At 45.4% G+C, this 15,567-nt stretch overlaps 1 protein-coding gene across 1 annotated transcript in view; it reads right to left on the reverse strand.

Annotated features, from left to right (window-relative positions):
- aldh1l2 (aldehyde dehydrogenase 1 family, member L2) overlaps positions 1-15,567 on the reverse strand; it is a 171,051-nt gene that overhangs the window by 133,871 nt on the left and 21,613 nt on the right. The window contains exons 4-5 of the mRNA XM_063072229.1: positions 7,007-7,172; positions 5,118-5,219 (exon numbers count right to left, since the gene is read on the reverse strand). Coding sequence (XP_062928299.1) covers positions 5,118-5,219; positions 7,007-7,172 — 268 coding nt within the window. The remainder of the gene's footprint in view (positions 1-5,117; positions 5,220-7,006; positions 7,173-15,567) is intronic.

A 15,567-nucleotide genomic window follows, 5' to 3' on the forward strand; every position in this document is an offset into this window, starting at 1 on the left:
TAACTGACTACCCGTTTGGTTTTCAGATGGAGCTGATAACTCCCAACGCATTTCTTCCAGGATTTAGAACCAGTCACAACAGGCGAGGCACTCGCGACTCTTGTCTGACATGGTGTTGCTGTTGTGGTAGCCTGACACATAACTGGAGAGCTGTGCCATGGGAGTGTGTACTGGGGGTGCAGGGAGGGGACTCCAGAGGTGGGGGAGGGTCTGCTTTGTCCTGGAAGATACTGAGCTTCCATTGCTTTGCTCTTCACTCATCCAAGTGAGTGGAGAGTGTTCCACCATAATCCTGGACCTGTGCTTTACTGATCGAGGTGTCAGGCGCTGAATTACTCACTGCAGAGCACCCAGACTTTCACCTGCTCTTGAAGCTACAGTATTTCTGTAGCTGCTGGGAATGTGAGACAAAGCTATAGATGCTGGGAAACAGCTAATAATGGGTTGGTGACCCACAGCTACATTTGAAAATGTGGATCGTCATGACATTGATGATGCAACTACGAATCAGCCCACGCCGAGTTGCTGAGCGAGCAAGTCTGGGCTACACCACTGTGAGCAGAATGTTATGTGGTTATTGGTGTACACCTGCACAACTAACATTCCTGCCTCCACGTAGACGTCACGGCCAAGAAAGCTCACCAAGGCCTCTACTTCCTCGGGAGACTACAGAAATTCAGCACGTTCCCGTCGACCCTCACAAACTTAGTTTTGACCATCGGAAACATACTACCTGAACGCAGAAGGGCTTGCTATCGCAACTGCTCTGCACGTGACTACAAGAAACTGCAGAGGTGTGGACACAGGTCACGGATCCTGTCAATACTTCTCACTGCCTCCGGAAAGCAGCCCAAATAATCCAAGACCCCACCGACCCTGGACATTCCCTCTTCACCCCTCTTCATCAGGGAGACAAGGAGAAGGTACAAAAGCCTAAAAGTACATACCACCAAGCTCATGGACAACAGATATGCTACTTTTACATAGTTCCCTAGTACAACGCGGTCATGCACTTTGGTAGAAGAAATAAAAGCGTAGACTATTTTCTAAATGGGGAGAACATTTTTTTAAAAATCAGACCTCATGCAGGATTCCCAAAAGGCAACTTGCAGGTTGAGTCAGTGGTGAGGAAGGCAAATGCAATGTTAGCATTCATTTCGAGAGGACTGGAATGTAAAAATGAGAATGTTATGCTGAGGCTTTATAAGACACTGGTGAGGCCTCACTTGGAGTACTGTGAACAGTTTTGGGTCCATTATTTAGGAAAGGATGTGCTGACATTGAAGAAGGTTCTGAGGAGATTCATGAGAATAATTCAGGAATGAAACAGTTATCATACGAACAGCAATTAAAAGCTCTGGGCCTGTACTTGCTGGAATTTCAAAGGGGGAAATCTCATTGAAATCTATTGAATATTGTAAGTCCTAGATAGAGTGATGTGAAGAGAATGCTCCCTTTGGTGGGGGAGTGGGGAGCGAGTGGAATTTTGCATCGACAGCACTGACGATATCTTTCCAGTGCTTTAAGACACCTGCTGTACGTTGTTGGAAGCTGAAAGAAGGCAAGCAAACCAGGAGATGTGTCAGCTCTGAAGTTTTTAATCTACAAAAGCCTTTATCATTATGCCTGCACTTTGAAAACAGTGGTGAACTCATCACCAGTGGTGGCTCCTGACCGATAAGCAGTCCACAGCTTCCACAACTTGCTGTGACCTCTTCATTGTCAGAAGCTCATAGTACAGTAGGCAGGATGTGACTGCCACAGTGCTAAGGGAAGGACTCAGATGGGGCAGAATGTGTTAAATATATTCAGGAAAGATTCTTCATGCAAAATATTGAAGATTCTACAGGGAGAGGGCAAAACCTGACCTACTCTTCAAAGTAAATTTTATTATCAAAGTACATATATGGCACCATGTACAAACCTGAAATTAATTTTCTCATAGGCACACTCAATAAATCTATAGAATAATAACCATAATAGAATCAATGAAAGACTGCCTATCTAGGGCTTTCAACCAGAGTGCAGAAGACAACAAACTGTCCAAATACAAAGATTGATTGATTGATTGATTAAATAAATAAATAAATAAATAGATAGATAGATAGATAGATAGATAGATAGATAAGCCAGCAAGCAAGCAATAAATCTTGAGAACATGAGATGAAAAGTCCTTGGTTGTGGGCATATTTCAATGGTGGGGTGAGTGAAGTTGAGTGAAGCTATCCCCTTTGGTTCAAGAGCCTGATGGTTGAGGGTAAATCTGGTGGTGAGCCCAGAGGATTCTGTACCTTTTTCCTGATAGCAACAGGGTGGAGAGACCATGTCCTAGATAGAGGAGTTCCTGATGATGGATGCTGCTTTCCTGCAACAGTGTTTTATGTAGACTTGCTCAAAGGTTGGGAGGGCTGGGCTATCCACTACTTTTTTGTAGGATTTTCCATTCAAATGTTTCAATTGGTACTTTTAATGTCAGAGAAACGTATACAATATACATCCTGAATTTCTTTTTCTTCACAAACAGCCATGAAAACAGAGGAGTGCCCCAAAGAATGAATGACAGTTAAACGTTAGAGCCCCAAAGACCTCCCCCACTACACCCTCCCACACACAAGCAGCAGCAAGGCAACAACCCTCCCTCCATCAGCAAAAAAGCATCAGCGCCCTCCACCAAGCATTCAAGCGTGCAGCAAGCATCAATAAAGACATAGACATGCAGTACCCCAACGATTACTCGTTCATCCGGTAATTCAACATTAGTATTTCCATACTAGGCTGTGATACAGCCAGTCAATATACTCTCTACACACCTGTAGAAGGTTGTCAAAGGTTTAGATGTAATGCTGAATTTCTACTAAGAAAATATAGGGGCCACTGTGCTTTCTTCGTAATTGCACAGACCTAGGACAGCTCTTCCAAAATAATAACACCTAGGAATTTAAAGTTGCAAACCCTCTCAACCTCTGATCCTCTGATCAGGACTGGCTCATGGATCTCCTGAAGTCTATATCAGCTCTTGGGTCTTGCTGACATCGACTAAGAGGTTGTTGTTATGGCACCATTCACCCAGATTTTCAATCTCCACCATCTTTGATTCAGCAGTGGTGTCATCAGCAAACCTCAATATGCTGTTGGAGCTGCGCTTAGCCACACAGTCATAGGTGCAAAGTGAGCAGAGCAGGGGACAAAACACACATCCCTGTGGTTCACCTCTGCTGATGGAGATTGTGGAGGAGATGTTGTTGCCAATCCGAACTGACTGGAGTCTGCAAGTGAGGAAATCGAGGATACAATTGCACAAGGGGGCATTGAGGCCAAGGTCCAGGAACTTATTGATTAGTTTTGAGGGGACGATGGTATTGAATGCTGAGCTGTAATCGATAAAGAGCATCCTGATGTATGCACCTTTGCTGATTATGGTAAGGGACAGGGGCAGCCCAGAAGTTGAAGTTATGAATTAGGGAAAGGCTGATTCTGAAGATATTGGACAAAAACTTGCTAAAGTTGATTGGAGTAAGTCATTTGCAGGCCAAGGGAGATCTGGCATGTAGGAGGCTTTTTAATGAGATACTGAGAGTTTAGGATCTGGGTGTTCCTGTTAGAGTGAGGGACAAGGCTGGCAGGAGAAGGGACTGCTGGATAACAAGGGATATTACTGAGATTCTGGTCAGGAAGGAGGAGGGAGCATGGGTCAGATACATGTGGAATAGTTTAGGGGATACAGGACAGCACTTAAAAAGAAATCAGAAGGATAAAAATAGGACATGAGTTCAGGAAGAGAGCTGAAATATGCTGAGACTTGAGGAAGTGAGTTACGGACAGAGGATGAGCAGGTTGGGGTTGAGTCAATTGTCTGCATCCAATTGAGGGACTTGTCAAAGAGTGACTGTCATGCAGCCAGCTCGCACTCACCAGCTTTGTATTCCATAATCTACTAAAATGGAGCTGAAACTCTGAAAGCAGTGACAGTGGGACTGAGTGCCAAACCATGGATTATTAGCAATAACTCATCCACGTTTCCCCACAATATCCTGGTGAACCAAGACTGTCATAACTATGACCTACATCTGCAGCGACACTGGTAAAACACAAAGGAAAGAACAGTCATGGTGATGCTGATGTCAGACAGCTGCTATTCGACAAGGAGAGAAAGAGGTTAGAGGAGTTGCTCCATCTACCTCCCCTTCGTTCCCAGACTTTGGACAAGGAGCAACGGGTCCCACTGGAGGGAGATCAAATCTCAGCTTAGGGCTTCTGATCAACTGAGGTGCAGTAAAATGGGAGATGGCCACACGTGCAGACTCTCATTGTTGATAGTGAGTAACATCAAATTTGCTCAAAACAGCTCTATTTCAATGTCTTATGATACTCAGGGCAGATTGCCCAACCTGTACACTGATCCCTAGGTACAGAAACAAGCTTCCACAGGAACTGAGCTGGTTGAATAGCACCTATGGAGAGGAATGGACAGTCAAGGTTTCAGACTGAGACCCTGTGTCTGTGTGACAACTGTCCATTTCCCAACAGATGCTGCCCATATCCAAGTGTGTGGCTCCAAACCCTGCATCCGTCTCCATTCTGCTTCTCAGCTTATCTGAATCTTTAAAAGATTTCATGGACACAGAAAATGCTGGGAATAATCAGCAGATCAGACCACATCACCAGCAAGAGAAACATATCTCACATTTCAGTTCAAAGACCATTTCTCAGGCTTAGTTATGCCCCTGCCCTGTAACTATTCCCATTTGTTATTTACTAGAGAACAGTAACATGCATTTAAAGTATATTCCCACTATTTCAATTGAGACAAAAGAAAATTAAAGACTTTGCATTATTTCTTATTCATTGTAAGGTAATCTAATGCTCAAATATGTCTTAAGCTAACAGCAGATTGGAATCTGATGATCTTGCTGAGCGTTAGTGGCCCTGAATTTTCACCTCTCCTGGATCACATGGCTCTGGATACCGAGAAGCATATACACTGCACGAATGGCAGACTACTGAAAGAAATCAGGAGGGCCAGCTGGCTCTGCTAGTGGACAGCAATACAGATCAAAACTGAACCTGTTGCAGATCAGGAGAGGACTGGCACCCCCTGCATCAGCCGGGAACAGTACCTTGGAATTCTCTTTCCTCTGGATCCCTTCATACGTTGCTCCTTCTTCAGGCTGAGTGATGCGAGGCGCCTTCTCATCAGCAATCAACTGGACTGCCTCCACCTACACAAGACAAAGCAAACTGAGTCATAGGCAACGTCAGACAAATCAGGAGTCAGGGTTAAACCTGGATGCACCATGACATGGGATAGAAACTGCTCTGCTCTTAACCACAAGAAAGTTGTGGACACACCTCACTCAGCACATCACAGAAACCAACCTCCCTCTCTGGACTCTGATTATGCTGGCTGCTTTACTCATGCAGCAAGAGGTGCAAATGAAGACCCCACCCACCCCGGATATCTTCTCTTCTCCCCTCTTCCATCAGGCACAAGATAAAAAAGCCTGAAGGCACGCATCACCAGGCTCGAGGACCCAGCTGCTATCAGACTATAAACAGTCCCACTGTACCCAAGCACATGTTCTAGCTTGTTACAGGCTTGCATCTTCCTGTCTACTAACACTGGACTTTCTTCATCACTTCATCCTGCATTGTTACTGTTCCCCTTCGTACTACCTCACTGCACTATGAGCTGAATTGATTTGTACAGATGGGGCGCAAGACAGGTCTTTCACTGTACCTAGGCACACGTGACAATGACAAAACAATTTACCTGTTTAGACTAGAGGGATCTGGAAGTAACAGGTAAGAGATGGTCGAGCAACATTTCACCAGGCTCTGCCCTCTCCGACACTATGGGATGCAAACTCTCTATGTGTGGGATAGGGTGTCGGGGTGGGGGGTGGGTGCCCACTGTCTGGTCAGAGAGGGGCTGGGTGTACGATTTGTTAACCTGATCACATGGAACTGCCACCGACTTTAAGAGAAATCACATGTCGTTATTTCTTTCTGTTATTACCCACTACAACAATCCAAGCAACATACATCAAAGTTGCTGGTGACAGGCCAAGCAGCATCTATAGGAAGAGGTGTAGTCGACGTTTCAGGCAGAGACCCTTCGTCAGGACTAACAATCCAATTCCCCTGTCCAGACACAAGTATACCCACCAGCAGAGGCCCTCCTGCTTGCCCTGTCCCAGGTATCAGAGGCTGGCACCTTCTGACAAATGGGAAGTTTCTTCCCAGTTGACTGGCCCAACAAGGACACTTCAAGATGGGCTTCCTGAACAAGGCCGCTTCAGGTTCCAGATGGAATTGTAATTTCTCGGGCCACTTCATTAACTTCTTGCGCATTATCGTCTATTGTATCACTGCTGTAAATGTAACACTTTATTCTGCATTCTGTTATTGTTTTGTACCTCAGTATGCTGTGTAATGGTCTGATCTGTATGAAGAGTATGCAAGACAAGCTTTTGACTGTATCTCAGGACGTGTGACAATAATAACCCAATTCCAATACGACAGTCATGATCTATTCTTTCACCTCTCCCCATCCCATGGGAAAACTGCTCAAGCAGACACCCTAATTTCTCTGTGTATCTGTGAAAAGGATCTGAAACACCAGCACTGCCTGAAGATGCACTTCAATTCAGTCATGCCAACTTAATTCACTGCCAGAGGATCACGGCAGTAACACTGCTGACATTTAAGGATCTGCTAGCCCTCCCTCAGCCTGCAGGAGGGGTGCAACACCCCAACGTTGATCTTGCTCAATAGGAACAAGGCTCCTCCCGGGCACACACACTTCATAGACAGCTACGAGGTTCATGCTGGAAAGCGGAGAAGTGTGGGGGGCTGACCCCATTCAGGGACAGTTGGGCATCTCAGCTTGCTGCTGAATTCACATGTAATTAAATGCCAACTCTTTCAACTTGAAGAAGATGGCCTCCTGTTTAAGCTTCATACATTTCCGTGAAGAAGCAGGAAAGGTCTGTGTGACGTTCCTTACCATTGCACTTATGCCCTCAGGATACAGGAAGCGGTTATACAGCGAGTCCACGGTGTCGTTTGGGTCCACATCACATTGCCTCTGCAGCAGAATGGGCCCTGTGTCCAATCCATCATCCGCCCAAAAAATGGTGAAACCTCCCATCTTATCTCCATGAATAAGAGTCCTACGCACAAAGAACAGATGTTTAGCAGCTCCCCTACAGACTCCAACTTCAGATACACTACACGGCAGGCAAATCAACTCACTGGGCCATTAGCTTCCTTCCTGTTGTGTCCCTACATTCACTTCCACAGTCGACATGCTGAACAAAGGTGCTTGGGCTTTGAGGATGTGGATCTTGCCCAGTGAGTCCCCCCAGTTCCTAACCTGTGCCAAGCTGCTTGATTGGGTGGACAATTCTGCCCTCTCCCTGCGGTGCAGCCCACATGAAGACCTAGAGGGGTCAGAATTCCAGCTTTATGTTTCAGGGTAGTTCGGAAAGAGAAGTGTGCACCTATGTGCCCTGCACGGGGCAGTCCTCCAGCTTGGGGCTACATCCCAGACCCATGATCTCCATGTCCCAGTTGCTTCCACCCCCAGATCTGACATTGTCTTTCCCACAGAGGCATTGTGCTCTCCCACCAGGCTAGGTGGTGGCTACCAGACTGCAGCTAAACCAACACTGAAATGAGGCCCTGGCATTAGGATCAATCAACTACCTGCCTGCACCCCACACCCATTTTGGAGGTCATGGCTGTCAGTATGAAAGGTGAAGATGGAGCAAGTGATACACACAGACAGGTGCGCGCACACACACACAACACTAAAGGCACTAGTAACTCCAGTGTATTTTATAAAGGGTGCACACTTTGCTCTGGTGCTGGAGGGACAAAGCTGACGTGTGTCAATGATATGGGCTACATTACCCTAGGTAGTACCAAGCTTCCAGAGCATTGTTGAGAGCACACTCCTCCAGTCAATTCTGATTGAGCCTTTAATATTGGACAGGCTCCCTGGTTTCAGGAAGCAAGTGGCTCTCTGCAGGACCTCTGGCACATCCTGATCTGGCTGAATTTCTGGTCAATGCCTATTCTGAGGAGCTTGATGGGAGGTGGTTGTGCCAGTGAATGTGGAAATTGGTAGTTAAACTCTCCCCTGAATAAGGCTATTGCTTGCCACTATTGTGGTACACACCTTATGTGTCACTGGTCAGCACCTTGCTCAAAGGTGTGGGCTGACTCCTTGTGTGCAGGTTGCAAGGGTTAATTAATGTCCAGGTAAGGATAGATTGCAGATAGCCCAGGCAAAAAAAGGTCTTTCAAGAGCTTGTGTTCCCTTTGCATAGCACTTGGCTTATTGAGACAAGATTGTAACAGAAGGATTCAAGGAACACACACCAACAAAGGGACTTTACTAATTTTACTAACTTCAAGGTATCATTGGTTGTTAGGTTGTAGTTTTAATTAACTTTTACCAGCTGTACTGTGAATTGTAATTGATCTTGCAAGTAAGGAATTTAAACATACAGTTTACAGGTCGATATCTGTAATTGTTCGTAAATTCTGTATAAAGATGTTCAGACCAGAACAGTGTGGTGACGGGGTCATGCATCAGCTTGAGGGGTCAGAATTCCAGCTTTAAGTTTCAGGGTAGTTCAGAAAGAGAAGTGTGCACCTACGTGCCCCACACAGGGGCAGTCCTCCAGCTTGGGGCTACATCCCAGACCCATGATCTCTATGTCCCAGTTGAACCCATTCCCAGATCTGACATTGTCTTTCCCACAGGGACATTGTGCTCTCCCACCAGGCTAGGTGGAGAGCGAGTCAGCTAACTGGGACATTTGCTGAGGAATTGTAAATGAAAGTGACTATGTGTAATCTTCGCGTCCAACCGTTAGAAGATCTTTAACGCAGCAGCAGAGGCTGGGATGTGGACGCTACGCAGAAGGACTGTTGCACAAATGATTATCCTCCAACAATTGCAACCACCTTCCTGCCACGAGGAACACAATTACAGTTTAACATGTGGCTAATGAGTTGGCGCAGGAGGGAGCACTTCAGAATTTTGGATCATTGGGCTCTCTTCCAGGCAAGATGGGATCTGTACAGGAAGAATGGTTGCCCTGAAATGGAGGGGAACTGACAGCCTAGTGGATAGATTTGCTAGTGCTGCATGGGGGTTTAAACTAGAGTTGCAGGGAGATTGGAACCAGAATGCCAGTACAGATAGTGCAGTGGTTGTGGAGACAGACGCTGTTATGCCTACGCACAAGGTCAGGGATTCAAGGGTTGAGCATGCTGGGACTAGGTCTGAGCTGTGTACATTTCAATGGAAGGAGTATTATAGGAAAGGTGGATGAGCTTAGGATCTGGAATTATGATGTTAGGTTGCAGGTGGAGCAGGACTAGCAGTTCAATGCTCTGGGGTGCAGTTGTTTTAGACGTGATAGAGTGGAGGGAATTGAAGGGGAAGACGTCAGGGAAATGTCACGGCGGTTACTCAGTTAGCACAGACAGGCTTTACGGGTAAACCAGAAGAGGGTATCATCAAGTTAACAGGGTTATGGTTATAGACCAGCCAGCATGTTGCGGGATTTCAAGCAAATTTGTAGGGCGATCACAGCAAGAAACAAAGCTGTGATAGTCGGCAATTTTAACTTTCCACATATTGACTGGAATCCAAGACTGTAAAAGGGCTAATAGGAAATGGTTTGTCAAATGTGTTCAGGAAAATTTCCTTCATCAGTGTCTAGAAGTTCAAACTAGACAGAGTGCAATGCATACTAGGGAATGAGAGAGCAGGTGACAAGTAGGTACAGGGGAACACTTTGCACCTTGTGATCATAATGCCATTAGTTTCAAGGTAATTATCAATAAGGACAGGTCTAGTCCTCAGATTGAGACTCTAAACTGGAGAATGGCCAGTTTTGATGGTATTGGAAAAGATCTAGCAAGTGTGGATTGGGACAGGTAGTGAAAGGAAGGCCTTCAACAGTGCAATTTAGAGAGTACAGAGTTTATATGTTCCCGTCAGAATAAAAGGAAAGGATAACAGGTTTAGTGAACCTTGATTTTCGAGAGATATTGAGGCTCTGGTTAAGAAAAAGGAGGTGCATAGCGGGTATAGGCAGACAGGAACAAATGAGGTATTTGAAGGGTACAAGAAATGCAAGAGAACACTTAAGAGGGAAATCAGGAGGGCTATAAGACTGAGGTTGCTCTAGCAAACAAGACGAAGGGGAATCCTAAGGTCTTCTACAGATATTTAAGGGCACAAGGATAGCAAGAGACAAAATTGCTCCACAGGAAGATCACAGTGGTAATCTATGAGTGGAGCCAAATGAGATGAGGGAAATCTTAAAAATGGATTTTCTTGCAACTGTGTTTACTCTGGAGATGGATACAGAGGCAATGCAGCAAGGTCATGGACCCTATGCCAGTGACAAAGGGGCAAATGTTTGCTGTCTTGAGCAAATTAGCGTGAACAAGTCTATAAATCTATAACATGTTTCCTTGGACCCCATGGGAGGCCAGTGCAAAAATTGCAAAGACTCTAGCAGAGATACTTAAAATATCCTTGGCCACAAATGAGGTGCCAGATAATTGGAGGATAGTTGTTTAAGAAAGTCTCTAAGAATTAGCCAGGAAATTATAGGCCAGTGAGCCTGACATCAGTGGTGGGAAGTTATTGGAAGGATTTTTTTAAGGGACTGTATTTTTGAGTATTTGGATAGGCATGTACTGATTAGGAATAGCCAGCACAGCTTCCTGCGTGGCAGGTCATGTCTAACCAATCTTATAGAGTGTTTTGAGGAAGTTACCCAGAAAGTGGATGAAGGAAAGGCAGTGAATGTTGTCTGCATGGACTTTAGAAAGGCCTTTAACAAGGTCCCGAACGGAAGGTTGGTCAAGAAGGTTCAATTGTTTGGTATTCAGGATGAGGTCGTAAATTGGATCAGACATTGGCTTTGTTGGAGAAGCCAGAGTGGTAGTAGATAGTTGCCTCTCTGACTGGAGCCTGTGACTAGTGGAGTGCTGTAGGGATCGGTGCTGGGTCCGTTGTTGTTTGTCATGTATGTCAACGATCTGGATAATAATGTGTTAACCTGGATCAGCAAATTTACAGATCATACCAAGATTGGGGTGTAGTGGACGATGAGGAAGACTATCCAAGCTTGCTATGAGATCCGGACCCAGCTGATGAAATGGATTGAAAAACTGATAGATGGAATTTAATGTAGGCAAGTGTGAGGTATTGCACTCTGGGAGGACCAGCCAGGCTAGAACCTGTGTGGTGAGTGGTCGGGCACTGAGAGTGCGTTAGAACAGAAGCATCTGGGAATACAGATCCAAAATTCTTTGAAAGTGGTGTCACAGGATTGTAAAGAAAGCTTTCATAAATTAAAGTATTGAGTACAGGAGATGGGATGTTATGTTGAAATTGTACAAGATGCTGGAAAGGCCCATTTTGGAGTTTTGGTCACCTACCCCAAGATTGAAAGAGTGCAGAGAAAATTTACAAGGATCTTGCTGGGGTCTGGTCAGCCCCGGCTGGGTCACCTGGAGGAGGTTGTATGATGTTGAAAGACCTGAAACACCCGATGATTCCAGGAACTTCACGAAGATGTGTCCAGAAGCATCAATAGATGTATGTGCACAGTTGGGACTTGAGGACCTGAGCTATAGGGAAAGATTTTAGGATTTTATTCCCTAGAACGTAGAAGATTGAGGGAAGATTTGATAGAGGTACACTGTACAAAATTATGAGTGGTATATCAAGGGAAAATACAAACAAGCTTCTTCCCTTGAGGTCGGATGAGACTACAACTAGAGGTCAAGGGTTAAAAGGCTGATAGGGAGAAAGTAAAGTCTGACATAGCAGTATTTCAGTGGAGTAAGGGAAATCACAGTGGTATGAGAGAGGAGTTGGCCAAAGTAAATTGGAAGGAGGTGCTGGCAGGGATGTCAGCAGAGCAGCAATGGCATGAGTTTGTAGGAAAAATAAGGAAGGTGCAGGATAGATATATTCCAAAAATTAAGAAATATTCAAATGGCATAACAGTATGACTGTGGATGACAAGGGGAGTCAAAGCTAGTGTAAAAGCAAAAGAGAAGGCATACAACAAATCACAAAAATTAGCGGGAAGATGGAGGATTGAGAAGCTTTTAAAAAAATCTACAGAGAGCAACTAAAAGAATCATTAGGAGGGGAAAGATGAAATATGAAAGCAAGCTAGCAAACAATATCAAAGTGGATATAGAACTGCTTGAAAAGGAGGCCAGAGAAATAATAATGGGCGAAAAGGAGACGGCAGATGAACTAAATGAGTATTTTGCATCAGTCTTCACTGTGGGAGACACCAGCAATGTGCCAGGTGTTGATGGTTGTGAGGGAGGAGAAGTGAGTGCAGTTACTATTACAAGGGGAAAGGTGCTCAAATAGACCTAAGGGTACATAAGTCACCTGGACCAGATGAACTGCACCCTAGGGTTCTGAAAGAGGTAGCGGTAGAGATTATGGAGGCATTAGTAATGATCTTTCAAAAATCATTGGATTCTGGCATGGTGCCAGAGGACTGGAATATTACAGATGTCACTCCACACTTTAAGAAAGGAGGGAGGCAGCAGAAAGGAAATTATAGACCAGTTAGCCTGACCTCAGATGTTGGGGTTAATTGTCAAGGATGAGGTGATGGAGTACTTGGTGACACAGGACAAGATAGGACATGGTTTCCTTCAGGGAAAATCCTGCCTGACGAGATTACAAGTAGGATAGATAAAGGGAATGCAGTGAATGTTGTATATTTGGACTTTCAGAAGGCCTTTGACAAGGTGCCACACGAGGCTGCTTGACACATTAAGATCCCATTGTATTACAGGAAAGTTAGAGTATTGGCTGGCTGGTAGGAGGCAGCGAGTGGCCACCGGGAAATTCCACCTTTCGTGGCAGACAGAGCGAAGGTGCTCAACGAAGTGGATCTCCAATCCATGTTGGGCCTCACCATGTAGGGGAGTGCTGAATATAGTAGATGACCCAGATAGGCTCACAGGCAAAGTGTTGCCCCTCCTGGAAGGACGGTTTGGGGCCTTGACTGGTGATGAGGGAGGAACTGAACATGCAGGGGTAGCACTTGTGCCGCTTGCAGGGGGAAGTTTCTGGAAGGCAAGAAGGAGTGAGTGTTCAGGGAATCATGGAGAGAGCATTCCCTGCAAAGCAGACAATGGACGGGGTGGGGGGGGTGGTTAAGGAGGGAAAGATGTGCTTAGTGGTAGGATTACATTGAAGGTGGCAGAAGTTATGGAAAATTGGGTGCTGGATGCAAGGGCTCATGGGGTGGTCAGCAAGGCCAAGGGGAACTCCGTTCCTGTATGACAGCAGGAAGACAGGGAGAGGACCGATATGTGGGACATTGTGGAGATGCAGGTGAGGGCAGCATCCCTGCTAGTCACGGAGCCCAGGACAGTCAGCACCTTGTGGATGGTGTGGATAAGAGCACAGAAAAGAGATCATCACAGAGTGGCCATCATAATCTGTTGCGTTGATCTCTTCAAACATCCTTTGGCAACAACAGCCCTCAGCTCCAGCTCCAAACATTGGCTCAATCTTGCCACTACCATCATCTGTCCCATCCCAGAAATAACACTACCTTGGGAGCAGGCCGCATTCCCAATTTATACACTACATTCTGCATTGTTTGCTTTCTCTGCTGAATGGCAAATATCAGTCTGGATGGCACACAGAATTAAATTTCCCCAATGTGTCCTTGTACACATGACAACAGATGATAAAACAGGCACTTGATTCTAGGCCCATTACTGCAAGAGACCAACAACAGGACAGAAGATTCAAAACCATACAGCATTCCTGCTAACCCTAAGAGTGCCTGGCCTATGACAACTTGGAGTAGACAACACACATTTGGGATGGTACCAGGAACGTCATCTCCTTGTCAGAAGCATGCAGACATCGAACAAAGTCGGGGAGAGCATGCTCACCTCCTAAAGCAGACCCCGCTAAGCACCTCCTGCCCCATCTGGGGCAGCACAGAAGCGTAGTGGTTACCTTACAGCAACAGGTTTCAACTCCCACAGCTGTAAGGAGTCTGTACGTTCTCCATGTGGATTGCCTCCGGGTGCTTCGGTTTCCTCCCACAGCCTAAAGACGTATGAGTAAGTTGCAGGCATGCTACGTTACTGTCGAAAGTCTGGCAACACTTGCAGGCAACCCCCAACACGTTTCACTGTATGTTTCCATGTACATGTAACAAATAAAGAATCTTTAATCTTTTAACCCTGGCCTCTGAGTCATTCCTAATCCCATGAGACTGCCTCTGAAAATGATCAACAAAAGTGAACTGGAAACAGCTACTGGGGAGTAACTTGGTCTCGGAACAGTAGGGGACATTTGGGGAGATTCAAGGGGTTCTAGATGAGGATTACAGAGGGAAGGAGGAATGTGTCAGACAACAGAAACACAGAAGTGTGTGGAAATTGTAAGAGTGAAATTAAAAGGAAGATTCTGACGGCAGAATGAGGGGATGAGAAAGCCCCGGCAATAATTTTATGTGGCGTCTAATGTTCAGGTAATTGTAAGAAAGCACAAGGAGAATGTCAGTGGGAGATTTTTTTTAAACATGGAGAGGAGGGTGTGAAACGCCTCGCCCAGGGTGGTGGTAGAGTGGATACATCAGGAAAACTTAAACTCTTAGGCACGAGTGGCAGAAAATGGAGGGCTACGTGGGAGAGAAGGGTCAGGTTGATCTTAGAATAGGTTACAAGGTTGGCACAACATTGCAGGCCGAAGGGAAGGGCCTGTACTATTGTGTTCCAAGTAAAATAAATGAAGTCTTTGCAAGAACATAAAGACCAAAAGAATAAAAACAAGGCCCATCATCCCCACATTGGGCCCACCACTACACATGCTTCTGTCTGCCTGTTACCCCAGGGACCTGGCATTCTTGGGCAGAGAATTTCAATAACTCATACCCTCTGGGTGAAGAAATGCCACATCTCAATCCTGAATGCCCAACTCCTTACTTTGAGACTGACTTCTGCTTTGTAACAGGTCAGGTATGAGTAACATCACATCAGTCCTGTTGAGCCAGACAAAAATATTGTACTCTTCAATGGGTTGTGAATGGTTCAGGCACCCTTCTCATGTGAATGTTTTAATGAAAATAGCACGAATAAAGAAACTGCAGAAACAGAAGGCTAATGGATAAACAGTGTGGTGTTAATTTTGTGGGTAAAAAACAGTAATGAAACAGGCAGGGGCAATTGGGAAACAACAGGGCACAGTATTAATAAGTGCTGTGGCAAATTCTAACCTGTAAATCTTATATTTTGAACCCCTATTCAATTCACTGCAACACTTTTACAATAATCTCCACCTACTGAATCAAATTACATCCTTCCTACCACCTGTGCTATCTTTAAAACTACTCTGGCCAGACCAGGAGTTGCTGTTCTCAGAACATTCCCAAGTGGGGAAGAGATGTTTACCAATTTTTTGCGAAATATATTGAGCAAATTAACACGCAAGTCCAGCTGTACCACCCACCATTGCTTAGCCAAGGTAAA

The sequence above is a fragment of the Mobula hypostoma genome, chromosome 20 (genome assembly GCF_963921235.1).
Source record: "Mobula hypostoma chromosome 20, sMobHyp1.1, whole genome shotgun sequence".
Taxonomy (NCBI): Eukaryota; Metazoa; Chordata; class Chondrichthyes; order Myliobatiformes; family Myliobatidae; genus Mobula; species Mobula hypostoma.